The sequence below is a fragment of the Lagopus muta genome, chromosome 1 (genome assembly GCF_023343835.1).
Source record: "Lagopus muta isolate bLagMut1 chromosome 1, bLagMut1 primary, whole genome shotgun sequence".
Classification (NCBI taxonomy): domain Eukaryota; kingdom Metazoa; phylum Chordata; class Aves; order Galliformes; family Phasianidae; genus Lagopus; species Lagopus muta.
The window spans coordinates 164070421-164098180 of NC_064433.1; the positions used below are offsets into that span (position 1 = coordinate 164070421).

The following is a 27760-nucleotide window of genomic DNA, read 5'->3' on the forward strand; positions in this document are numbered from 1 at the left end:
GAACAAGCCCAGCTCTCACCTTGTTTTCATAGGAGAGGTGCTCCAGCCCTCTGCTCATCCTCATGGCCTCCTCTGGACCCTCTCCAACAGTGTGGAGAGGGTCTTCTTGTGCTGGCAGCCCCACTCCTGGATGGAGCCTCACGAGAGCAGAGCAGAAAGGCACAACCACCTCCCTGGCCCTGCTGCCACCCCTTTTTTTTTTGGATGCAGTTGGCTTTCTGGGCTGCAAATGCACACCGTTGGCTTGCATCGAGCTTTTCATCCACCAGAACACCCATGTCCTTCTCTGCACGGTTGTTCTCAGTGAGTTTTTCTCCCAGTCTGTACACGTATCTAGGATTGCCCTGACCCGAGGACAGCACCCTGCACTTGGCCTTGTTAAAACTCATTGGCTTCACACGGGCCCACCTCTCCAGCCTGCCCGGGTCCTTCTGGATGGAGGCCATCAGGGGAAAAGAGGTGATCTTTTTATTTGGGATAGCAGCGAACTTGGGGACGTACCCAAGTGCTCTCCAAAGCCCGGCCTCAGAGCAAGCACCCAGTATTTGTAGAGTGATTAAAGGGCTCATCCTTGAAGCTCCAGCAACACAAAACACCTTTATCGCCGAGCAAGGAGGAATCGCTGCTCCTTCCCACGCAGCTCTTCCAGCTCCTGGCTGCGAAACCCACTCAGGCTGAGGCACAACACCCCAGAAAGGCGCACCTGCACCGCCCGCCTTCCCCGCAGCAGCGGGCAGCACCGCCTCCCGCTCCCTCCCCTCAGCCCCCGACCCGGGCGGGCTATAAGAGGCGGCGGCGGCGGCGGGGCCGGCAGTGGCGGGGTGGCCGCCATGAAGCCGCCTCAAGCGCAGCGTGCGGCGGGCCAAGGTAGGACTGAGGGATGGCGGCGGGATCCAGTGGGAGGAGGAAGGGTTCTGGTCTCACCGCGCAGCGGTTCGCTCAGCCGCCGCTTTCTTTTCCCCCTCAGCGGGCGGCCGGCGTCCCGCGGCGTTGCAGGAGGAGGCGGGCGGCTTGGCGGAGGCTCTGGGAGAGTTCGAAGCGGTGCTGGAGGACTTCGCCTGCCCCGCCGGCCGGAGCCGCTTCCACTACGGGGAGCACCTGGAGCGCATGAAGCGGCGGAGCAGCGCCAGCGTCAGCGACGGCAGCGGCCTCAGCGACTCCGAGAGTGAGTGCGGGTCGGTCGGTCTGTCTGTCTGTCTGTCTGTGCTTGCGGGCAGACCGCGCAGAAAACTTTCTTAGAGTTGCTTTGGATTTTGCCTTCGTTCAAGCGAAGATGCGATGGATGATCACGTAATGTGTCTGGCGTTGCTGTTCCTTGAGCGGTCTGCGGCGTTGTAAGGCGCTGTCTGCTCTTGCGCTCTGGTGCAAAACAAGAGGCGCTTAAATTGGTCGCTTTGAGAGTCTCCGACTAGGGAAATGCTCTCCTATTGGGAAAGGGAGGGGGTGAAATGCAAACAAACAGCAGAAAACTCCAAGAAAACAGCATCAGGAACTTAAGTTGTGTCTATGGAAGAAGATAGACCGCTGTCTGTGGTTACTTGGCATGTCTGCTCTGACTCACAGTCACAGAATGGCCAGGGTTGGAAGGGACCTCAAGGATCATGAAGCTCCAACCCCCTGCTACAGGCAGGGCTGCCAACCTCCCCATTTAATACTAGACCAGGCTGCCCAGGGCCCCATCCAACCTGGCCTCCAAGGACAGGGCATCCACAACCTCTCTGGGCAGCCTGTGCCAGCACCTCACCACTCTCTCTGTAAAGAATTTCCCCCTGTCATCCAACCTAAATCTTCCCTCCCTCAACTTAAGACCATTTCCCCTTGTCCTGGGGAGACTCATGGGACTTGTGTCTTGAACAAGTGCTCTTAATTGCTCTGTTAGGGCTGAAATGAAAGGCATTTTGGGGAAAACAGAGGTGTTCTTCTGATTGGGGCAGAAGATCAAGTGAGAGACTGCATGCTCTCGTAAATCAGCAGATGAGATCTTCAGGAAGATCTGGAAAATAATAACTTATCACAAGGGTGAGCTGATTTAGACTGAATACATCAGTGGAATAGCACAGTAGAAAAGAGTAGGCTCTGTGCAAAGTCCTAAAGGATCTTCACTTAGGATCTTGTCTAATGCCCAGTCCTGGTATGTAATTGAGTTTCTCCCTTACTCATGTCTAAAGGGGATGGCTATGGAAGAATTGGAAGTTTTCAGGGTGCTCATGTGTGCGCTAAGAGTCCTATTAGGATCCAGCTGTCTCAACCATATGAGGGTATATTTACAGGAAAAGGAAAAGAACATCAGTCTGCTTTCCTCCTTTCTCAGAAAAGTCCCAGTAAAACACTTGCAAAAGGCTTCATTCAGGGCAGGCAACTTTTTCTTTTGAAGCGAGAGCAGGGTTGGAGAGGGACTGTGGATTTATGAAGAGCTCCTTGTACAAAACAGGCTCTGGTGTCTGATGTAATCCAGCAATGCTCCCTGTAGCTATTTCAAGAATAGGTGTAGGGACTTTTCTACTTACCCAGGCTCTTTCCATTCAGACTGAAGTTTTCTCCCTAGGGCTACCTTTCACTTGGTCTCTGTCCTGCAGCACAAGTGCAGTGCTAAATTCATGACCTCGCTATTGGTAACACGTGGGTTAAACATCACTTCAGGATCAAGGAGAAGCTGGGCTGAAAGAGCAAGTAATTGCAATGTAACAAGGTGAAAGAAATGCCAGCAAGGTTATCTGCAGATGGTTTGGTTTATAGTCTTGCTCATGAAGGCTCTGTCTCTGCAAAGTCTTATTATGCATTGCTGCAGACTATTCTAAGAATATCTTGTCATGTATTTACAGAGCAGTTCCGACTGTTACGTTTTAGTTTCCCATCAAGAAGATAAAGTACTGATCTCATCTCTGCTGATGTGAAGTAGCTGAAGGTTAGGATTTCTGCCACTCCCGTGGTGGTATCTTTGACTGGAGGGTGTGTGTGGGGGGGGAGGAGAGGAGGGGGGATGTTTTAAGCTGTAACTCAATTTCAGGGCACTTCAATTGGTCTACAATTTACTTTTCTAGAAGCTAGTAGCTGATAGCAAATGGTCATAAAAATACTGTTTTACAGTGTGGTAAGGAAAGGACTCTCCCGGGGCTTCTGCCGTGAGGGTGATTCCATTTAATTTAAACAGAAGGATTTACAAAAGATTGTTTTCAGTGCAGTTAAACCAGCAAATAGTGCTTTGTGGGGGTTTTGTTGCTTTTCTTTTTTTCTTCGTTTTAAAAATCTCTTCTTGGAGAAGATGGCACCAACAGCACTAATGGAAAAATTTCTATGGCGTATTCTGACCTCTTAAGGAGAAGAAAAAAAGAAGATTGAAGATGCTACTTTGGAAAGTGGATGTGATAGTGCTTGGCTCTCCCACTTCTCACCCTGATGTTTGATTAGATGATCTTTGGACCAGGTCTGTCTTGGCTGTGGTTAAGCATTACATCTAACACACTAGACTCTAGAGCTTACGGTAATGAAAATGCTAGCGTGTGCAGATGTTCATGATGATGTTAGTGCTTGGCACACAAGTGTTACATTAACCACAACAGCTGATTGAGTCACTGCTGGAAACCATGATGCAGTTGGGGGTTCAGTCCAACAGGCATTCTTGGATGAATACCAATTCTGTTTTGACTTTGATGAATTCAACTGAAAGAACAGCAGCTTCATGCTCCAGGTTATTGATTGTGCAGAAGCCTCTGAGTTGAGGGATATCTTTGTTTTTCGCTGTGTATGTTCATTGTGATAAAATAGGATTTGGATTAGAGAGTGCAGTCTAGTTAGATTCTGCTAGCATAAATGCAGCAGAATTTATAGACTTTACAGCTATCATTTGCTGCTGGTGTGTTGGAATAAGCTTAAGACCTGAGGGAAAGGGCCTGGAGCTGTTTTAGGGAGTGTTAGGTTCGGCCTTAAGGGGAGGTTCTTCATAGAGGGTGGTTGGCATGAAAGAGGCTGCTCTGGGCAGTGGGCACAATCCCAAGCTGCTGGTGTTCAAGGAGTGTTTGGATGCTGCTCTCAGACACAGGGTTTGATGTCTGGGTGGCCTCGTGTGGAGCCAGAGTTGGAGTTAATGGTCCTTGGGAGATCCTTCCAACTAATTTGATCCTGTGGAAGAGTAGAGGCTTGCCTGTGCAAATTCTGTGTTCACTTGATGTATTTTGTTTTACAGTACATATATTAATGTCAGGACAATCGAGTTTAGGCTTACAATAATGAACAGAGAGGAATACTACAAGAGGTAGAGAAGAAAAATGCTTTAGCATTCTACCAAAGCTTCAATAACATCTAGAAGCCAATTACCATAATTTGATGGTATACTCTGAATTGTTTAGACATCAGCTACAGATGCATTTTGTTTTTTCTGGAACAGGTTTGGCTTCCAGTCTGCCTCTTAAACAGCGCTGCAAAATAAAATATGTCAATTCAGTTCTTGCACTGATGTAGCCTGCAGTGCATAGCTATTTTTAGGGGCATGTAAATGCTTTCTGACCAATACCTCCTGGCTTTTAAACACGATGAAAGACCATGAGTGCATCTGGAGCTCTTAATTCTTTAATTCAAAGCCGAGCAGGTGCAAGTTTCAGGGGCTGAATCACTGGTTAATGTGCAGTGCCAGGCATGGTGCAAGGAGTCATAGTTACGTGCATGGAAGTCTGTGGGGTTGGGCTGATGCCTCTCTGAAGCTTCAGCCGCTGCAGCACTCATCCTGAAAAGCCAGTTTACGTATGTGATCTATTGCAGTATGTAGGGAAGTTGCAGAGGGACGACAGAAATGAGTGAAGAGATGAAATAGTTTCCAAATGACTGACTAGACTGAGCTGCCAGCCTAGAGATGAGATGGCTTGGGTGGGGGCAAGCTGTCTTCCAGAACATCCCAAATGACATCAGGAAAGTGACTGCGACCTCGCCCAGTATAAGAAAATAAAATTAAGCCAGCAAGACTCAAATGATCACGGAATCAAAGAATGGCCAGGGTTGGAAGGGACCTCAAGGATCATGAATCTCCACCCCACCCTGCCACATGCAGGGCCACCAACCTCCACATTTAATACTAGACCAGGCTGCCCAGGGCCCCATCCAACCTGGCCTTGAACACCTCCAGGGATGGGGCATCTACAGCCTCTCTGGGCAAAAATGATCTGAATAATGTTTTAGGTTACTGACACACTTAAGGGAAAGAAAGCCAAGGGGTGTCAGGTACACATGCTTCTTGCCAGGTGTTGCAGTTTAATGAGAACTGTGCTTTTTGGTAAGGTTTCTTGTTCTTGCCTCTCTGGCATACTTATTTCTTTCCTGTCCTTCAGAAAGGAAACCTTAGGGAAGGGGATGACTGGAGCTGGCAATGCTGCCTCACCAGTAGTAAGCATGATGGAGGAATAAGATGATAAGCTTTGAAATAATGAGAAGTTGATCTTGCACATCTGAGTTTCAGATGTCCAAGATCACTTCCTTGTAACTATTAGCTGTGTGATCTCAAATCTCTTGCACTGTTCAGCCTACACATACCAATGGTGAGAGGTGTGAGATTCCAGTGGCTGTGCTGTAACAGATGGTTGATGGCTGGGCAAAAGCAGCGAAACAATGCAATGAAATGCAAGTGTGATTGTGATGAACCAAGCCTTCTCCTTGAGGGCCACAACATGCATGTTGTGAAGCGAGCTCTGGGTGGTGAGTATTTCTCACTTCTATGGGTTGCATTCAAACCCAGATGTTTTATTTATAGCACGTATCTGTGTTCTGACTCGCAATTAATTATGCAGTCTATTCATTAAGTGCTGAATATTGTTACATAACGAACTCACAGTTTGCAGACTTAAGTGGAATTGCAGACCTTTTTCTCTGAAGACTTTGGGAATGAGGTATTTTTCTTCAACTTCACTCATTGCAAATTATAGTCAAAACTTTTACTGATTCCAGTTCTTCTTCGTACCATGTCCTGTGCTGTGGTTCTATAAATAACATAATAATAAAGAAATCAGACAGCTGGTCTCTTCTGTTTCATTTTAAAACAGACAGCCTTGGAGGCTTTCCTCCTTCAGTTAGTTACTGTCCAGAACCTTACAGTTGTTCACATCATGGGAACATGCTTATACTTTCATGGTACTGCAGTGTTGCTCTTTTTGTGGTTTATTTATATACTGGAACACCAAAGGTCAATGCTAACTACAGATTACGTTGCCAAAGTAAAATACACCCATATCTGTTGCAACCCCCTAATTTTGCCTCTATTGGCTTCGTTTAGCTCAGTTGCTTAACTATCAGATTTTAAGTGGTTTTTTTTTTTTTTTTGAAGACAGTTCTAAGAGACATAGTTTGTACATGGCACACAGGCAGTAGAATCACAGAATGGCCAGGGTTGGAAGGGACCTCAAGGATCCAACTTCTGTGATGCATGCAGAGCCACCAACCTCCCCATTTAATACTAGACCAGGCTGCCCAGGGCCCCATCCAACCTGGCCTTGAACACCTCCAGGGACGGGGCATCCACAACCTCTCTGGGCAGCCTGTTCCAGCACCTCACCACTCTCTCTGTAAAGAATTTCCCCCTGACATCCAACCTAAATCTTCCCTCCCTCAACTTAAAACCATTTCCCCTTGTCCTGCTGTTATCTACCCTTTCAAAGAGTTGATTCCCCTCCTGTTTGTAGTCTCCCTTTAGGTACTGAAAGGCTGCAATGAGGTCACCCCACAGCCTTCTTTTCTCCAGGCTGAACAAGCCCAGCTCCCTCAGCCTGTCTTGGTAGGGGAGGTGCTCCAGTCCCCTGATCATCTTTGTGGCTCTCCTCTGGACCTTCTCCAAAATCCAACTGCAAAAGAATCCAACTACAAAGCCAAAACCATTAATGGATGCAAGATGAACTTGCATTGCAGAGAGAGGGAAGGGGTTGGATGAAGAAGGGCAGCAGCAATGAGATCCTTGGCATCAGCCTCCAGCTATTAAGTTGCAGGGGATGTTATATTTGCATGGCAGTGGAAGTCTTCCAGGGCCCCTTATTGAAGGCAAGTCAGTGAGCCTGGGCTGTGGCAGGACTGGAGCGTCCTTTTTCCCAGAGCTGCCTGCCCCAGAGCTTACATCACTTATGAAGGTGGTGGTTTTGCACTGTGGGGACCACAGGAATTCAACAGTGCTTTGTTTTCAGTTTTCATTTGCAAAGTTGATATTCCCAGCACCAAAATCACTGCTGCTTGGTGGCAAGCATAAGCCAAAGGCTCTACCTAAAACACCACTCTGCTTCTTGTGAAAGATAAATAGCCATATATGCTTGAAATGGTTTAATTTTACAGCCCATCAGAGGGTATCTCTGTTCTATGAAAGCTTTTCACCTTTCCCTGCTTTTAATACATTGTGAGGTCAGTGGTCAGTACTTCCAAGTGCACATAGAAGGACTACAGGGAAAAATACAACAGGAATCAGGATGATGAAGAATTCAGGCATGTGTGTGTGGATGTACATAAAAATGCACAAATAGATTGAGGTCAATTTAAATGGCACAGTAGTCTTCTGAAATCTGAGTTGCCTTCACAGGGGTTCTCAAAAAGAAGCCTTTATTTCAGCCATGGGTAAAAGCAACAGGAGCTTTGGATGTAATGCATGAAAAGCACAGGTTTGTAATAGCTTCCCAGCATCGCTACATCTGGTGCCTGGATACCAGTAGCATGGGCTTTGCAGTAAAAGCGTACTCGACTTCATAGCTTTTGTTCTCTGGATTACTTCTTATGAATTCACCAAACCTTTAAAATAAATCCCTTGAGAATTCGCAGCCTGTTCTTCCCAAATGTTACCTCAGACATGTGTTTCATCATTGGTCTGTCCTGTTGGTGTTTCATTGGGTTGTATCCTTGGCTATTGCCCTGTTTGTGTGAGGTGTTATTTGGCTTTTTCATAATGGCAGGGCTTTTATCCCAGTTAAAATTTTCCATTCTGAGTTCCTTGTTCAATAGGGTTTGCATCTTGGCTAAAAACTAATATGGTTTTAGTTGAAAGTTGCTCAATTTCAGGAAGAGATTTGTCATATCTTTAACTATGACTTGAAACCCACTAATGTGCTAGGGTTCATTTCATTGTACAATGCTGCTGAGAAGATGATGATGCAGAGCAGAGTCAGATTCCTTCTCTCACTTCTTATGAGGATTAGTTAATCTTTTTAGGAGCTGCTTCAAAAAACATTTATGTCATTTTTCAATGCTTTTTCTTTCTGAAGCTCTCAATTCTGCCCTGTATTCCCCAAATCTGCCAGAAGTTTCAAGTAGGCTAGTTCTGATCCTCTCAGGTTTAGACAGAGCAGGCATTTAAGGCTGAAGCTGCAGAGCTCGTGATGAAAAGTTAATATGAAGCATCATTCCACTTCTGCACCAGAAGTACCAGCAGCTGACTTGGCCAAGCCATCATTTCAGATATCAGATGCCATTTTGTTTGCACAGTGCTGTGAGTAGCACGTGCCCTTGTAGCAGGAGCTGAGCTAATAGCAGAGGGAACTGTATGATGAGGTATGATGATACTGTGATAGCCCAATATACATATGTACAAGAGAAAAGATCTGCCAGGGTGAAGCCTCTCACGTAAGCATTTGCAGTTGTGTGATGCAGCAGACAGTTGGGCAGGTCAGCATTTCTGTCCTTAACGAGGCACTGCCTTTTTCTGTATGTTATTGCCACAGCAAGTGATATAATTATGCCTCATATAATAGCGATGCTTCTGAGGAACCATTTCTCTCCCAGAGCTCTTAATTCACTTTTAAAATAACTTCTGAAGAATTCTGGTTACTGAAATTTCCCAGAATACTGTGAATCATTCCGGCCTTGTGAGATTTAATTTAGGTATAGGGTGATTGCTGTAATACTCCCTAGATGATGCTAAGTGCAGGGGATGCTTTCCTTTCCAGGAGACAAGGAAAGGGCCCAGGACTTCTTCCTTTTAAACAGTAGGTGTGGGAACAATAGCCTTCAAACAATAAGTTATTTACTCACCCCTCTGGCTTTCAAGTTGGTAAACTTCAGTTCTCCAGACTTTGAAGCCCATGTGAGAAACATTCTGTTTTTTCATTTAATCCTATTGCAAAATTTGAGACAGTGCTATTTTTAACTTGAAATGATTTTTTTGTTTGTTTGTTTTTTGTTTTAACAGGTGCAGATTCACTCTACAGGAGTAGTTTCAGCCTCAGTGATGAAAAACTTAACTCTCCAACTGCATCTACTCCAAGCTTGCCATCTCCATCAGTAACTCCTTGTAAAGGTAAACTTAAATCCTCAGTGTTTCTCCTGAATTCTCAACTATATAGGCTTCTCCCTTTGGGCAAAGATACACATTTATGCATGAACTCTCAGTTTTGCTTTCATTCAAAAGTAAGGATTACTGATAAGCACACTACAAGTGCAAGAATTATTGCTGCTTATGGTCAACACAATGTCATGAGGCATCCATGCTTCTTCACAGGTTATTCAGTGGCTTTTGGTTTTGAATTGCCCAGCTACAGAAAGTTCTTTGGTTAGTCAAATCTGTTACAAAACTGCTTACAGAATACTCACTTTAGAATTAACAAGTCTAACTTAAGCAACTAAGTAGCCTTAGTGTCCCATCTGTGCACAGAAGTGTTAGCTGTGGGGCTGAAATGTGTGATTGGTTGCAAGTAACAAATAAAAAGTTCTTTTACTAATTACCAAGATGCCAGGCAGAAATGTGTCATAGTTAATGAGAAGTAGGGAGTTAAGTGTTTCAGTTAAACTGGTACTACTCAGTTAATACTTGGCCAGGAGTTGCACATGAGATCAAGACCTTTTTCCTGATGAGAAGGTAGAAATAGTTGGGACCACCCTGCAATAGACCTTGGAAGTGAGATAAGGAAGCCACTTGAAATAAACCTAGGTTGAATGGAACCAGTGATGTTCTCAGCAGTGGAAATTTGAGTAAATGCTTGGATGTAAACTGAACATGTGTGGATCTTGATCAGAGGATCTAACATCTAGCAAACCACAGATAGATGAGGTTTGGATTTGGGCAGGACTAGGAGCTAATTGAGTAGGGTAAGGACATGAATGCAATATCTGAATGCAGTAATAAAAGTTCCACATTAGCAAGGTTGACCTTGCTATTCCAAGTAAACTTGACCTACAGCTTTTTTTCCCCACATCTTCTGTGTGTTCTTTTAAAGGAAGCTAAACAGGCTTGGCTTGCCTTTGTCAAAATGATCAAAAGCTTTAGTTTTCAGTTATTTACCTTCTTCTCTAAGAATGCATTTGGACACTGCAGCAACCATCAACTTCTCCAAAAGCAATCCAGAGCAGATTTGATACCACTAAAAATGATTTGGAGGATTGTGTGGTTCCAGAGGTTTCTTTTGTCACGTCTTAATACTGATTATCCCTTCCTAATCTGCAGCAAAACTTGGAGACACAAAAGAACTGGAAGAATTCATAGCTGATCTTGACAGGACACTAGCAAGTAAGTAAGTTTTTAGGAGACTGCTTATTGCTTTGTCTCTGATTACAGTCATGGGGTGATGAAAGCCAGTGTATTGGTGGAAGTTGTATATTCCAATTGCCTACTGAGTTCTTCATTATGATTTGAGAGGAGTGTGGGTAAACAAAATAAAGAAGCCAACCCAATACCATGTTCCCCACAACGTATTCTGCCTATTCTTTTTCTTCCTGTGCTGTTTGAGGTGTGATACTGGGTGATTTTTTCCCCCATGGACCAGGGCGTAGAACCCAAAACAACAAAACATAGGACTAGATCTACAGAGCCACGTGTTCAAAAGCTGTGAGCTGGGTTTTTTGTATTTGTGGAGGTATTTTCCTTTCCCCATAATTCTTGAAGCCGCAACCATCTGTCTTGGTTTTAACTCAAGAGAACTGTCCTTACAAGCTTCCCACTTCCCTATCTCAGAAGTGAAACCAGGATCAAGAGATTTCTAGCTTCCTGATTATTTGTTTATTTATTGTCTTATATGCATGCTTGAGCCAACTGTCCTTACCACTCCAACTTAATTGACAGATTGGTCTTCTGAGAAACTTCTGAGTTTGCAAGTTTGGGGATTTTTGTTCTCTATAAATCTCCAAATTTGACTTAGCTGTTGTCTTGCACGGCTGTCTTGCAGCTAACTGTGAAGGGGCTGGTAGTGCACTGACTTCACTGCCTCCTTGCAGAGCACAGCTAAAGTGAGGCTAGGAATTGCTACTTGCTGTGCTAGTTCTTACCAACAAAGAAACCTTTAGCTATCTCAGCAGATTCTCATTTATAGGGTCACTAGTTTTACAGTGATGTGCCATCTTTTTCATACGTTCAAGTTCTAGGAAAGTCTAATTTCCATCTGATATTTCACTTTTTTTTCTGAGGAGTCACTATTTACATGCTTTGAGGTTACACAGACTTTTGTAGCAGCTTCTTGAAGCATAATACAACTATTAGAATAATAATAGACCTGAGTTCTTATGTTAACCTTTTGCCTTTTTGTATTACTTCTTAAAAAACATTAAAAAAACCCAATAGTTGTGCCTATCAGGCAGCTAGCAATCTTACTAAATACAGACTTCATAGTTGCTCTTGTTTTGTATTTCCAGGTATGTGAAATGAATCTTTGGCACTGCTTGCCTGTGGATGTCATCTGAAGGATAAGTGACATCAGTGGTGGAGAACTGCTGCCTTTGTCTGATAACTTTGCTACCCAAGATATTCACCTTGTGAACACAACCTTTGTAAACTCCTACAAGTATTTAACTGGCAAACATCAGTGTTGTTACTTTGCAGCAGCTGGAATCAGATAACTTAAATTTTCCAGCTATATTTTACTTTAAAATATAGCTTGAATTTTAATTTAAAGTTGCTTTTATGAAAATATATTTGTAATTTTATATAGTTGAGAACTTTTAATGCTTTTTTCCATTATAATATATTTTTATACAAATAAACCCTGAACTGGAATCCAGATCTCTGAAACTTTCATATGAACATGTGAGCTGTGAAACATCATTACAAATTATGCACTTACATGGAGCTTGAAAATATCTGATAAGACTGTATTTTTTATTAGGCAAAATGTATTACACTGTCTTCATACAGGACTTCATACTGTTCCTATCAAATTGCTTGAGTAAGTATTTTTTACTCTGTAAAATTTTACTACAGTCAGGAAGATAAAGTTAGTTTTTATTTATATTAAAGGTAATCTGAAATAACATTGACTTAGTACAGATTTGAACAATAACACCTAGTTTGAACCCTGTCTAAAAGCTGTCTTTAAAGTTACATGTCATTCTCTATTAAGTACTAATTAGGAGGTTAGGAATTTAGGCCTAGGAGTTTAAAGAGATACTGCAGCATTGAGAAAATGCTCAAATGTCCAGAGTCAGAAAAACCTGAACACTTGTGTCCAAAATAGTCTCCATCCCTTTAAAAGGACTGCCTGACCATTGCTGTCTCGCTGCAAGAGTGGAAGGTGAAGCTGTATTCTTTTGTTCTGTATAAGGAACCTGATTCTTTCCATATGCATTAAGCACTGAAGATAATGTGTGAGCTCTCCTTCAGCTGCTGCAGGCATTACACTCAGCTCTGCTGTCCAAGCTGCTCATGTGATTGCCCTCTAATCCTTTCAGGCAAAGTGAGCTAGACTTGTTTAAGCTGCAGGTCTTATTTTGATTGTAGCAGGCTAGTGAACAGTCACAGAAATGGTTCAAGTATTGTGCCCCTTGGAGCTGTTATCTCTAAAATTGTGGCCATGGCTGGAAAAGGATACATCTGCACCAATGGCACAGTGACCAGTTGCTTAGGGGCTTAGCAGGTGGATTTGGACCTGTCTTCTGCAACCTAGGGGGAGCATAGTCTGTGTTCTTTGATAATGGAAGCAGCACGATCAAATCCACCCCTCTGCTTTGGATTTTCAAACAAATAATCAAGAACTTGGATTGTGTTAAGTGTAATGTGTTTGGATATTTTTTCTTTCTGGTTTTCTTCACAGATAAGAAAATGGAAATGGCGTCCATGCCAATAAGACTGAAACCTCTTAAAATACTTGTTTGAGCTGTTCCTTCTTTCAACCAGAAGGAGTATTTTCCTGAACAAGAAAAATTCCTTTGTTTCCTATGGCAGATTTAGTTGCTAACTTGTCACTTGGAATAGAAATGGGGTGAGCTGGCTTTCTGCTAAAGACCAGGACACTTGGAATAGCAGATGATTCTATAGTAAGAGTATAAATGCAGAATAATGGTGATAAAATTAAAAAGATTAAGAAAGTGAGGTTTCTTGCTGTTCTGGAAGAACTGTAATAATTTGTGTTACAGGAACATGGGGAAGTCCCAGTGATGTGTGCTTCTGTGTGTTCTAGGACCTTACTGAGATTCTTCCACAGTAGAAAACCTTTGAGCAGCAAGGTAGGTTTGTTGTGGCAAAGAGCCGTGTGGAAATTCAATGTTACCACACTTTCCACATAGGAGCAAATTTTCCTTTTGACCCTTCTGTGAAACAGGGGAATCTGTCTCTTCTTGCTGGTCCTACATATGAAGACTTATTTTGCTGTGCAAAGCCACTGAGGGGAATTCCCTTATCTGCTGTAGGACTTGCTGCTATGTAGGTTGGGAGGGATGCTGCCTTTCAGAAAAGGGAATGCCTGGGAGAGAACTTGGCTCATGCTTGAGAAATATTGCTAGCATAAGGCATGTTTTTAAAGCTACTTGAATAGCATCTAAAGTTTTAGCTCTCTTCTTCCACTTTTGAACTGTTTGGTAAGGTGAGAGATGTGGCTGTGGGTCATGGATATTACTGCTCCAAAAGAAATAACCAAACTCAGTGTGTTAGGTAAGCCACGTGTTTCAGAGGAGGCCAACATAATGATGGCTGGGTGAAGGGGAATGAGCAGCTGTTTGCTTCTTCATCACTCAAGTCAGATGGCTTGAGGTACTGAGCATGAGTGTTCCACTTTCCCTGTGCTCATTCAGTTGCTGCTTGACACAGCTGAATGCCTGACCTGTGACCATCAAAACACAAAATCATTTTGAGTTGAAAGAGAGCTTTGAAGGTCATCTAGTCCAACTCCCCTGCAAGGAACAGGGATACCTACAAGCTAAATCAGGTGCTCAGAGCCCTTCTCAGCCTGACCTTGAATGTCTCCAGGGACTGGGCAATCTGTTCCAGTGCTTTACCACTGTTACTGTAAAGCTTTTTTACTGATAGCCAATTTAAATCTCTGCTCCTTTAGTTTGAAACCATTTAGCCTTGTCTTATTGCAACAAACCCTGCTAGAGCCTGTTCCCTTCTTTTACAAAGCCCCTTTATATACTGAAAGGCTGCTGTCAGGTCTCTTCCAAGCCTTCTCCAGACCAAGCAGCCCCCACTCTCTCAACCTTTCCTTGCAAGGGAGGTGTTCCATCCCTTGGATTCTTTTTGTGGTCCTTCTCTGGATGTGCTCCACTGTATCCACATCTCTTCTGTGCTGAGGACTCCACATGTGGACATGTTACTCCAAGTGAAGTCTCACCAGCACAGAGTAGAGGAGCAGGATCACCTCCCCTTGACCTGCAGGCCACGCTTCCTTGGATGCAGTTCAGGGTACGGTTGGTTTTGCGGGCTGTGAGGGCACATTACTGGCTTGTGTCCAGTTTGCCATTCACCAGTACCTGAATTCCTCTTTGGCAGGGCTGTGCTGTATCCTTACACTTTCCATCTTGTACTGAGAGTGGGGGTTGCCACAACCCAGGTGCAAGAGCTTGCAATTGCATCTATTGAACCACATGAGTTGCACCTGGACCCACTACTCGAGCCTGTCTAGGCCTCTGTGAATGGCATCCCAGGCATGTCAACCAGACCACACAGCTTGGTGTTGTCCATAAGCTTGCTAAAGGTGCACTCAGTCTCACTGTTGATATCATTGATGAAGATACTAAACATTGCTGGTGCCAGTACTGACTCCTGAAGGACACCACTGTGTCCATCTGGACATTGAGCCATTGACCACCGATCTCTGGCTACAGTCTCACAACCAGTTCCTCATCCATTGAACAGTTCACCCATCACATCCATACCTTTCCAATTTGGAGAGAAGGATGTAGTGGGGGACTGTTGTCAAAGGCCTTAATGAAATCCAGTTAGATGATGTCAATGGCTCTTCCACTGACTAATGACACAGTTGTTCCATTACAGAAAGCTCCTAGGTTGATCAGGCAGGATTGCCCTTGGTGAAGCTATGTTGTGGGCAGTACTTAAAACTGGCTGTTTCCCTTCACAGAGTGATGTCTTTCAACTACTGTCAGTTTTGGGGGAAGAGCAGTGCTTGGTCCTTGTAGACACCCAATCCTGAAGCCTTTTCCCGTACAAGCAAAGGTTTAAAGCAGGCCATGTTCCTCATTTTGTGTAATGTGAGGTCAACTAGGGATGGAGTTGGGGATTAAATCACCATCTGCTTGTTTTTTTAAATCTTATTTATGCATAAACAGGTGGTGATTTCTGCCTACTTACACAGCAGCTCTGGAGGTCATCAGCTACAAAATATGGGAGTGTCTTTGGTGAAGCTGATGGTCTGAATTCCTTTCGGTTTATGCTCTATTTCAAAAGCCTTATTGTGTCAGAACAAAGGCACTAATATAGATGTCATTTCACTGGAGTATACTTACAATTTAAGTTTATCATCTAATTACACGTGTCACTGAACAATGTGCTGCTGAGAAAAGTTCTTGTGATACTCTATCTGTATTGCTGGAGGCTGTACTGTCCTTGTGGGCCAGTCTGACTTTTTAATCCTTGTTTTGACCTTCTTGAACTGTGAGGCAGAATTTGGACTCAGAGCAGTCTCTCAATCAACACCACTCTTTCTGAATTCAAAGTGAGAGGTTTAGGCTAAGCAGACATACTGCCCCAGTTTAACACGCATAGGATGAGGCACAAAATTATTTACAAGTATGCTCCTTACCTGCTGCAAATTCAAGGTTAAATGGATTAGTTTAAATCTCTATTGCTGAGGCTTGAGCTAATATGTCTTATCTTGAGTTTGCTATTGACTGTGTCCTCAGTGCGGTCACCCAGGCTCAGCTGATATGTGGTAACTCATTAAGCTTGCTAACATACTCATTTTTCTGAGCCTTTTATAGCAGGGAGAGAAGAGCTGAAGGAAGGATTTTTCTCCCCTGTGTGTCTTAAGCTGCTGTTGGTGCACCTACAGCCAGGTGAGGCCTTGTGAGGTAGGAAAAGAGTAGTGCTGTCAGTGACTGCAAATGGAAAATCAGGCTCTGCCTTGAAAGGCTGCAGCCTCTGCCTGCTTCTAGAGCCCATGCTTTCTCCTCATCTCCATCACGGATACTTGCTTGGTGGCTGTATTTCAGCTTTGTTTTCAGTATCAAACATCTGCAAAGAGAGAACACACAGGGACTGCGTCTTCCTGGTGGGAAACATCTGTGTCTGCATATACAGATTTTCTTAGCTCTTATTGCTGCTTTTAGGCTATCAGCCTGCTGCTTCAACCACTCTGAAGGGGGAAAAACCCACCTCACGTGGGTCTCTGTAGGTGAACTCAGACTCCATCAGCTCACAGAAACTCAGTTTACTGCCCAAGAGTTATTCTTGCCACACTGGAGCCTGTTTTGCATGAGAGTAATTTATGTGAAGGTGCTTAAAATATGCTAGACATCACATCTGCTAGGGAGAAACTTCCAACTTCACAGTTTGCTGTGCTTGGAAGCAGAATAATTGTCCTAAAGCCAGTGTGACAGCAACAGCTCCTGAGCCAAATCCAGCTCTGCACACTAATATTGCAAACACTATATCCTCAGTGGGGAGATCTCCTGTTTTCTGTGTTACTTTAACAGGCGTTCTACATTACTGACTTCACTGCAGCTTGGCTAACAGTTCTAGCTGTCTCAGTAGCTTCACGTTCATGTAAGAGCATACCGACTGTTGTATCTCAAGGGTTTAGAGCTGTAGAACAGATCACATCAGGACCCTTTTCTTCTTACAGGCTCTGAGTCACCAGTTAAATGCCCTGGGGATTAAAACAGGCCACTTGATACAGATTTGGCTGCTTTTGTTCTTTCACTTCTGTTTTGGAAACTGAAGTATTGATCATTTTGACGCTCCTGACCCAAGTGCTGATGTAAAACACTGCAGTAAGGGTGCTGTCCTTGGCTCCTTCCATAGCCTTTACAAGGAGAGGGAGTCCCCAGAAATGTCCCCGTGCTACAGTGTGTATTGTAAAGGCATCAGGTAAGGAAGTGTTTCATAGCAAGTGGCTATTTCAATTGCAGATCATTTCTGGGTTTATAATCAGTGACTTCGTGGACCAAATGGATACTACTGAAAGCTGTAGTGAAAGTTTCTGTTGACCCCAGTGGGCTGGGATTTAACTGTGCCAGGACTGGTGTGCTGTGCTGGGCTAGTGGCTTGTTTGGTGCTCCAGAAAGGCTTGAGGGTGTCAGCTTTATTATACAGCGTAAATACAAGTTTCTGGACATTATTTAAAACATCTCAGGAGACCACTATCTGAACACCTAGGTTAGATTCAAGTGGATGATCATATTCTCCCCTGCTTTTCCACTCCATTTCTGAAAACAGCAGAGTTAATGTAAGGACAGCCCAAAAGCCAGCATGTCTTACTGCTGTCCCCTGAAAGCAGGGTTATACCAAGAGCTGACCCATGGCTGCAGTGTTTCAAGCTCTGAGTGTCTTAGGCTTTCCTGCAGCACCAAGCACTGATCTGGGCAGTCTTTGTTCATAGTTGGCTTCTTAACGCTGTGTGTATTTTAATAGTTTTATGCACTTGGAAAACTGATTTATGAGCAGTAGCTTTGCTTATCTGCAGAGTTTATTATAGGAAAAAAGAACGCACATTTTGCTTAGAGGGCTCAGCTCTTTCTAAACAGCATCCCTGCTCATTTATTGTGTTGACAGCTGGCACAATGTGCTACTAATACACCACTGGGTTATTAGGCGTTAGTAGCCACACATCAGCTGTCTCAAAGCTTCTTGGCACGCACTGTTAAATTCCACTTAAAGAACAAGGCAAATTTCTCCAGCGTGCCTCAACTCAAACTCAGAGGGAGCTGATGAGAGCTTGGCTGTCACCCCATGGCTCATCCAAAGGAAGCTGGTGGTCTGAACTGGAGCCGAGTTTGGGATTAGGGACTCCAAGAGCTCCTCTCAGAGCTGTTTGTGTGCGTTGCTCACAGCACTTCTGCAGCCTTAAACGATCTCAAAGGAACTCCCTGCCCTGGCAAGTGTCTCTGGTACCTGCCAGCTCTCACTGCACAAAAAGCAGATGGGTGTTTTTTCCAAGCTTGCTACAGGGCAGCTCCAGCCCTGTTGACTGCAGTGGAAGCTGCAGAGTTCAGTGCTTTTCCAGAAACTCATCCAAAAAACACCCGTATCCTTGCATTTCAGTCATGCATCTCACCAGGGATGCTGCGGTTCTTCATACTTTTACCATCTGTGCAAGTTATCTCTTAGCACAAAATGCTTCCCATGAGCTCTTCGTCGGACCCAGCTTTATTGTGTAGGTAGTCAAAAGCATTCCCTCCAGTGCCCCTTCTCACATTAAGCCAAATTGCATCACAACCTCTTCAGTGCTGTAGAAAGGCAAGAGGAGAGAGCCAGAGGCTGCATACTTCTCCTCTTCCTGGATCAACATACAGAGCACTAGGAGGTGTGCAGGGCTACATAATGTGTATAACACGACTTTAACATCTTGTTTCCTGAATTCTTGCCTTCCCAAACATTCAGAGGCACCAGAGCAGCATCAAGCACTGAAGTAAGAAAGGGGCTGTATATCTCAGGGTTTTTGAGACCACTTTCAGATGTTCTAGCTTGTAGTCTCCCTCTTTCTGTTTGGTGGGGTCCTTTGCAAGTTTTAGTATTTTAAAATCAATGTGGAGGTGAACACCCCTTATTGGTGCTGAGAATCTCATCTGCTTCACCAACCCCAGCTTTTAGTCGCTATATCCAAGGCTGAGCCATGGCATGGTTGCCCAGCATTGCCCAGCAGATGAGACCACACTTTTAGTTACCAGAAAGTCCCTTGGAAATTCATCATCACACACGACTTTATGACAGCTTTTTTAGTCTTTCATGCCACCTATGCCAGAATTAACGAGAGTAACATGAATTGCAAAGAGTCTTTGTAAAAGTGATTTTGTTGGGGAGAGGCAGCCTGGTCATGCTGAAATTAGCCTATCATGGAAGGAAGATGCAATTGTACCCAGAGAATTAACATTTTTGCCTCAGGTTATCCTAGTGTTTTTGGACTTCCTTCCCATGTACATGTCCCTGCAGTCCCTTGCAGTTGTGTGCTTGGGTGACCTCTCTGACTTGATGAGTCTTCCCAGCCCTTGACAAACGTTCATTCTGGGTTTTGGAGAAGATGGCACAGGTTATTCTTTTTCAGTTGCAACCAAAGCAGAACTGCAGGCTGAATGCTGATGAAGACTTATGTCAGCTCCAGCAAAGACCAACACCAGCCACTCAGTGGGGCTGCTAGAAGAAGACACCAGAAAATTTTGTTTAAAAATCTCAGTGCTCTCACATATTTCACTTTTACATCTCTCCAGCCTGAAGATGCAAATCAGAGTATTGTCCATGGCTTAAGAAGGAACAGGACTTCAAGGACCTTGAGTAAAGCAAGAGCACATGGATGCATAGGAACTGGTTTGTTAAACTCCTACGGTACTCAGCGTTCTGTGCTTCTCTTGTAATCTCTTCTGGACATTTCTTCTGAAATTCTCAGGAAAAGATCCAAAGGAATTGTGTGGTAGGGAAAGGCCATTCTTTCCCCCCCAGACCCTTAAATTCTCCTAACAATCACATTAACTGTGCACATGAAGACAGCTGGATGACAGCATTTATCCTTACTGGGCTTTTTGTTTTCCTTATCCCTTGTGGAAAGAAAATCTCCAGCAATATCCACTGCTCAGTCTTCATCTATGAGAGTATTTTCTCCCACACACATTTCAACAATTAAGGGCACGGACACCAGGTTATTGGAATTTGCTGCCTGTTACTTTTTTTCTTTGTGTTTAAATGGCTCAAATTTACAGGATAGGCCCCACATATATGTCTCCATGGAGATGGGGACAAATGAGGCAGGAACGCACACCAAAATAATGGGCACTCTCAACTGGAAAAGTATTTAAAATGTCAGATCCATTTTAGTATTTATTTAATATGAAGTGGCTCAGTCTTTCCAATTTCATTCCCAGAGTCCATTTCTGGCCTTGTTTAGGGGGCTAAACCAAGCTTTTCTCCTAGCAGGGACCGAGCCTTCTGCCTTTCTGCCCCATCCTCACAGCTGGGTGGCTCAGCAAGAAGGAGCCGTTCAGCCAACCTCAGCATCTGCCAGTTGTGCTTTCTCTTGACCTTTCCAAAAACAGCCGGCTTTTTGCCTAAAAATAAATGTTACGTTTCCAGGCCAAAGAGACAGACTTCCCCAGGCATTGTGAATAACATCATTGTTTTGAAATGTCTCTCGGCTTTTGCGTAGTGAAAGCTTGACGTTAAAAAAGGTGCTTCAATTCAGTACTGAATATTGGCTGATACTCAAAATACAATAGGACAGTGGAGCTTCTGTGCTGTCTTGTGATGTGCACTCCGTGAAACAAGTTTGGGGAGGGCAGGAAGAAAAACACCCGAACATTTCTGTGAAGCTTCCTTGAGATATTTTTAATGCAGAAATTTTCACTTTTGGTGTGCCTCCATGTCAAGCCTGTAACTTCCCATCCAGCTTGTGGTGAAATTTTCAGGTGAACTTCTTCTCTTTTTTCACTCAGTTCCAAGCAGATGGTGTAAAGATGGTATTCAAACTGGGAAACGCTCTGAATGGATCCAGTTCCTCCTTAGCCTTGATCTGTGGGGTTTGCATGCATGTATCCTTGCATATGCACATACAAAAGCTCAGACTGCAGCTTGGCATAGAATCATTGATTCATAGAATCCTTGGAGTTGGGTGGGACCTTTAAAGGTCATCCAGTCCAACTCTCCTGCAATGAACAGGGATAAGCACACCCAGATCAGGTTGCTCAGAGCCCAGTCCAGCCTGACCTTGAATATCTCCAGGGAAGGGCATCCACCACACCTCTGGGCAATCTGTGTCAGTGCCTCACCACCCTCTCTGTAGAAGTCTTCTTTATATCCAACCTAAATCACTACTCATTGAGTTTGAAACCACTTCCTATCAGTCATGATGATGACAATCCTTACAGCCAGGGCTGGTAGCAGAGGTGAAGCTGCAGTAGCAGGGAAGTGATGGGTGGGATACTGAGGGCGTGGGGCTGCTTTCCTTTCTCAGCCACTGCTCCTCTCTCCCTGAGCCCCTCACAGTTCATGCTTTACACATGAAAGTAAAAATCCATTTGCAATACGTGTCTGTTATTATTTCAGATGGTTTCCCCCACAGTTTGTGGACCATATCCCAAAGTAATAAATACCTTTCAAGATAAATATTAATTTCCCTTGGCTTTTGTGAGCTCCAAATGGCAAAGGAACAAACCTGCCAGTCTTGCAAATGTCAACTTTTTATCAAGAAGGAGCCCTGATAAGTAGTAGCAGTGTGCGGTTGCAAACCAACTGTGCTAATGGGAGCAGGGAGGAAAACAAATCTCTCCTCAGACAAGGACTACTGCTGGATTTTTCTCCAACTACTGTACTGTCTAACTTGTATTTTCTCCATTATCAAGAAACCAATGCCCTTAGCTCATCTCGGTGCCAGAATTACAACAATCCTAATGGAAAAAAGATGTCAAACCTCCAGACATCCCCATTTCCTGTGGTGTGGGATTTGCTAGCCTACCTGCAGAGCCATGTTTGGTGCCTTTATCTAATGTCATGAAACTGGAGAAGTGGGAAAAAAGTGTATATTTATGTGGTATGTGCCTGTATCTGTGTTCACCAGGTCAGCATTTCTCTGCTGCTCCTGTCTGTGGTCCCCATACGATCTCACCTGGGTGATTCCATCCTCTTTTAGGCTCCGAGAAGAGCAGCCCCAGGGTGCTGGGTTACCTTTAAAGGGAGAAAAAAATACCTTTATATGGGAGCCTACAGTTGTGTGCTGCTGTGCAAACTCCTTGAAGATTCTGGCAAGCAATGCGATGACTTCTAAGTTCTCATAAAGATGTTGGATAAATTGAGCAGATCTTTTGGAAGTCAACTTCTTGGTTTAAAGGAAGTTTGACCCCAACTCCACCAACTGAAGCAAACCATCCTTCTTCCTTCGGAAGCAGGGAAAGGGAAGCTCAAGATGTGGCAGTAGTGGTAGAATGAAGCCCTCTAAAATCTTTGTGCCTATATTTGGCACCACTGGGGCAAGGCTGGCAGATGTGGGTCCTGAATCCCATTCAGATGTGCCATTTTGTATTCAGCACTGCAGAGAAAAGGTGCAAAAGGAGTAAGTCTTGCACCTCTTGGGCTTTCTCAGCTCATCTAGTTCCCAGCTAAAGTTTGGGGAAAAATAGGCCTTTAACAGAAGCTTGCCAAAGCAGCACCTAAATGCTGACACCCAACTGTTGTTGCATGGCAAGTTTGACTCTACCTGACTTAATCTCTCACTCCACTGTAAAACCAGTGGTGACCCATGCTGTGAACAACTCACAACGTGACACTCAGCCCAATGTGTTTTGGAGACACTGTGAACACAGATACAAGCCAGTGAGTGCAATGAAAGGCAAGATTTACTTTAGTGGTGGACTGCATGTAATCCACAGCTCTCCAAAGCTTGGATTCAGACCATTTTTCTCCTTTAGCTCACTGCTTGCTTTAACCAGCACTGAGAAAGCTGCTGACTGTGCTGGAAAACATCATCCACCCGGTGCAGACCTGCAGCTATGCAGACAGAGAGCAGAGAGTCTGCTCTCAGGCCAATGCTGCACCAATCTGTTGTGTAGTGAAGTTCAAAGGACCCCGAGCTCCTATGCATGACCCCATATCTCTTCTAGCCACCCCAGTTTGCAAGCCAAATCAACCAGACTCTAGCAATTCTGCTGAAGTGGGGCAAGTATGAAATAATAATCTTCAAACTGGTAACTTTCCTGTGAAAGTGAGCTGGAGTGGATGGTTTCTCCTCCCATGCGAAGAGGAATCTCAATATATATGAGGGGAGGAGTTCTGCCCTTTCCCTGCTGATGCTAAGGTTGCCCAATATCTGAGGTTTTCAGCTGTTGGGCAGGAAGATTTGGTTCTGCACTGGGCAGGAGAAGGGAGCCATGGGTGGATGTGGCCACTGCAGGTCTCCCAGACTTTGTCCTGGCACAGAGGATGCCTCTAGTGAGCATTTGCTGCTCTGGATCCCTTACAGGCACTGAGAACCCCCTGGGTCCATCAGCCAGGCACAGCAAAAGGCTCTTATTTTCACATAGCAAGCCACTAGGGATAGAAAACTAGTATTTATTTATGTAGCACACAGAGGTACTTCTTTTGGCTTTCTCAGGAGACAACCTTTTTCTGTTCTTTCTCTCTCCACCCTCATCCATCTTCTCCCTTTCTCCCCGTCCTCCGCCCTCCAACAGATGACAGCATTTGCCACCCGCCCTGCTTGGGAATGGCTGCATGAACATTTTTTTCCACCCCTCTGGTGTTGCTTCTGTGTGACTCAGGAGTGACTGACCCTGCTGGAAACACAGACGCCTTTTACAGCAAGCTTTCCCTTTCTAGAAGATGTGAATCACCAGCCAGCTCCTTGAGATGTGCTGCCTCACTGTGGGGCAGCCCCCTGTCCTCTCCTCTGGAGCCCAACCCCAGCAGCTGGTTGGTTATAGCAGAGCACTGGGCAGCAGGAAGAGGTTTTGGGAAGCACCCAGGGTTGCTTTAATCCCTTCACCCCAAAATACTCCTTTTAAACACCTTATTTAAGACACCTTAGACCAGATGCTGTCATTGTAGGTTATATGTGGGTCAAATCTTTTTCCTTGGTCCCCTGTAGGGCACAGCCAAATTCTTCATTTCAGATCGAGTCTACATGGCAGGCAAAGATTAAAGGCACTGCCATGGGGTCTTAACTCTGATTTTCTGCACATAATGAACACCCTAGGATCTCCTCCAGAATTTCTGCTCAAAGCCCTTGCTGGAGGTCATCATCCAAACCCAGCTCTGTTTCCCAATACACCCCTTCTCCCCTTAAAAGCTCCTTTCTCTGCACTGTCCTCTGAGGCTCCCTTCTCAGGATCCTGCTATTGCACACAGGCCCTCCTTGACACTGAAAGATGCCCAGAGCCCCAGAGCATTTCGAAGCTAAGCACTGCAGTGCAGAAGTGTATATGAATAAATGGAAACTGGTGCTTAAAATGTTGATTTAATACCATAAAGGCAATTGTTGATTTAATACCATTGAGGGCAACAAAGCTGGTGAGGGGTCTGGAACACAGGCCATATGGGGAGAGGCTGAAGGAGCTGGGAATGTTCAGCCTGGAGAAGAGGAGGCTCAGGGGAGACCTCATTGCTCTCTATAACTTCCTGAAGGGAGGTTGTGGTGAGCTGGGGGGCCTCTTCTCTCGTGTCATTAGTGATAGGACCAGGGGGAATGGCTTCAAGCTACGCCAGGGGAGATTCAGGCTGGACATGAGGAAGTATTGCTTTTCAGAAAGGGTGGTCAGGCACTGGAATGGACTGCCCAGGGAGGTGGTGGAGTCACCGAGCCTGGGGGTGTTTAAGGAAAGGCTGGATGTTGTGTTGAGGGACATGGTTTAGTAGGAGCTATTGGGAATAGGTGAACGGTTGGACTGGGTGATCTTTTAGATCTTTTCCAACCTTGGTGATTCTATGATTCTATGATTCTATAAAATGATGCTTAATAACGGCAGAAAGGTCATTACTCCTAGTTATTTCATTTCCTTGCAGGAATGGAGACTTCTTTAAGAACAGGCTGCCCAGAGAAGTTGTGGATGCCCCATCCTTGGACGTGCTCAAGGCCAGGTTGGATGGGGATCTGGGCAGTCTGGTCTAGTATTAGATATGGCCCTGTATGTGGCAGGGGGGTTGGAACTTGATGATCCTTGAGGTCTCTTCCAACCCAAGGCACTCTATGATTCTATGATTCTATGATTCTATGACTCTATGACTTAGCAGTAAACTGCAGCCAGAGAGAAATCTCATCCTGACACATACACAGTGGTTTGTCTGGGTGTCTTTCCAGTCCAATTTTACCACTGTTAATGGTATCCATGAGCTAATCCTCTGCATGCTGAAATAGGAACAGAAGGTTTAGCTTTAGATTGCCCTCAGATGGAAAAAGTAGCTGTTGAATAACAATATTTTATCTTAGAGATTCACAAGCACAATCCTGTTGGATTCTAATAGGCCAGTTGGATCCTCAAAGATGTGATGGAAGGAAGGAATGATTCCACATCCCTCTGGAATCCGGTGTAGCTGTGCAAAAGGTGGCTGCTCTCTCTCCATCCTTCACTCCCCTCCAGGCCTTGGGTCAGCATCACTGACTGTAGGAGCTTTGTTCATGGCTGCATTTCTGCTGGGTTAGCTCAGTTCTGCAGCAGTGACTGCTGGCAGCCCTGGGCAAACCCTGTGCTGATTTCAGAAGGGACACAGCAGGTAAATGGGGCTGCAAGGAGGGCTGCTCACCCTCCTTGCTTGGTACACATCAGAAAAAAGTAGGACCATTTTAGGGGCCATTTTACTCTCTCTTACTTACATTTTACATAGCCCCATCTGAATCAAAGGTGAGGTGAGAGCTAACCACACTGTGAATTGTTTAAATCACATTTAAACATTTGAAGCTGTTTTCAAATGAAGTGCAACCACAGAAGCAGCAGAAGCCACGGGCTGTGACTTTATAACCTGAAATAGCTCTGGCAGGAAGGATAAACTGTCTCCTTTTCTTCAGCCAGCACCACTAGCTCATGTGGGACTTTGTCCTTGACTAGGAAAAAATGAAAGGTGTTGAAGAGGGTGAAGAGCTTTTTCTTCTTCTTCAGGCTGTGGAAAGAGAAGAGAGATGAAGCTGAGCTTTGACACTGAGTCCCAAAGGAGTCTGTGAGTGGTACTGGGCCGACTCAGCTCATTGCTCCCTCATTCACATTCGCGGCTTAGGTTTAACTGCACAAAAATTGCAGTAGCATCAGTCAGGTGTAAAAATGAACCTAGCATAGCTCAATACTAAATTAGATATCCTGCTCTGAGAGGGTTTTTGGCAGCGTAGAGAGAACACAGGAAGGGGACTCCATCTAATGGATGAACTTGTTCCGCATGGAGAAGAGAAAGCTCTGGGGAGACCTCATTGCAGCCTTACAGCACTTGACAGCAGCTTATAAGCAGGAGGGGGACCGACTTTTTATACAGTTTGATAGTAATAGGACAAGGAGGGATGGTTTTCACTAAAAGGGGGAAATTTAAGTTAAATATTGGGGAGAAATTCTTTGCTCAGAGGTGTGGTGAGACACTGGCACAGCTGCCCAGAGAAAATGTGGATCCCCCATCTGTGGAGGCGTTCAAGGCCAGGTTGGACGGGACCCTGGGCAACATGAGCTGCTGGGTGGCACTGCCCATGGCAGGGGGTTGGAACTGGATGGTCTTTAAGGTCCTCTCCAACTTTAGCCATTCTATGATTCTAATGGAGAGCCTGATCATCCCCATTTCACCGTATACAGATGAGTTGCACCAGTATTTTGCTATCCCATTTCCTGTATGCTTGTGTGACTTTAAGTAATTACGCCTCTTACTGGATAAGTAATCTGGTATGTTAATTTATGGCATATCTTGCTGCCTTTGATGAGCTTTTCGTGCTGAGTTTGTCCCCTTGTTTTTTATCTTCTGACATGCAAGTCCCTGCCTGATAAACTGACCTGACAACTAGATGCTTGTTCTTTTACACCAGAATCCCAAATTATCTCTTGCGAAAGCTGATACTGTCTTACATCTCCTGAATCCAATATAAATGATGTTCTGTCCTTGGAAACAAAGCCGTGGCATATTTGGCCTCCTCTTCCCCTTCTGTGCACAGAAATCCTCCAGCACCTTCTCCAGTCAGCCTAATGGCTGCTTGGAACTTCAAAGCAAAATGGAGAAAAAGCTTTCCAGACCTTCCCAGCAACCCAACTGTTAAATTCCCCATCTGGAACCAGTTTCTACTGGTTTTACAAGGCTTGGAAACACTTAGAAACAGGCGGTCCAACACTTGTCTCTCAATTGTAGTGACATTCATGCAAATAGCATCCTCAAGGTCTTCGAGGTCTTTGAGGGCATGCCTGACTGAGCAAAAGCAAGCAGTCGTGGTGGATAATATGAAATCTGGATAGAAAATCAAAGGAGAGCTATCCAAATATTTGATCATGAGGAAGTTGCCCTAAAAGTGCCTGGGAAATACCTCTGATTTCTACCAAAGAAGTACTGTTGGGTGAGAAAGGTTGAATGGCAAAGCACCAGGAACGCACATACTTAAACCAAAAATCAGGCTAACTTTAAGAACAGTGACTCTGATTCACCTGATTCATTCAGGTCAAATTGTCATCTGTGTTTTTGTCTGCCTTCCCTAGACATGAAGTTTTTAAGATACTTAAAGCCATGACGAGTATTTAAAATACATCAATGAGATGCCAAACTGCCTTGAAACTGATTTCAGAGATCAGATGTCTACTTTGCCTAATAATACTTCAGTAGCATTTTGACCATTTATTAGCATTTCCTTTTAAGTGAACTTCCATTAGTCCTGCCCCACACTTTGCGTCCTGATACGCCCATGACATAATCCATCACTGGAGTGGAGGAGTGGAGGTGCTTGTCCACCTGCAAGGATAGAGCCTCAAAAATCTCCTTGATGGGAAAGATCTGTGCTAAGGAATGGAG

The 27760-nt window shown here is 44.6% G+C and overlaps 1 protein-coding gene across 1 annotated transcript; it reads left to right on the forward strand.

Annotated features, from left to right (window-relative positions):
• Positions 1-590: 590 nt before the first annotated feature.
• RGCC (regulator of cell cycle) lies at positions 591-11936 on the forward strand. Its single transcript, XM_048932912.1, has 5 exons — positions 591-867; positions 968-1165; positions 9140-9247; positions 10391-10453; positions 11572-11936. Exons 1-5 carry the CDS (start codon positions 831-833, stop codon positions 11577-11579), a joined length of 414 nt encoding a protein of 137 aa, XP_048788869.1. The 5' UTR covers positions 591-830; the 3' UTR covers positions 11580-11936.
• Positions 11937-27760: the final 15824 nt, after the last annotated feature.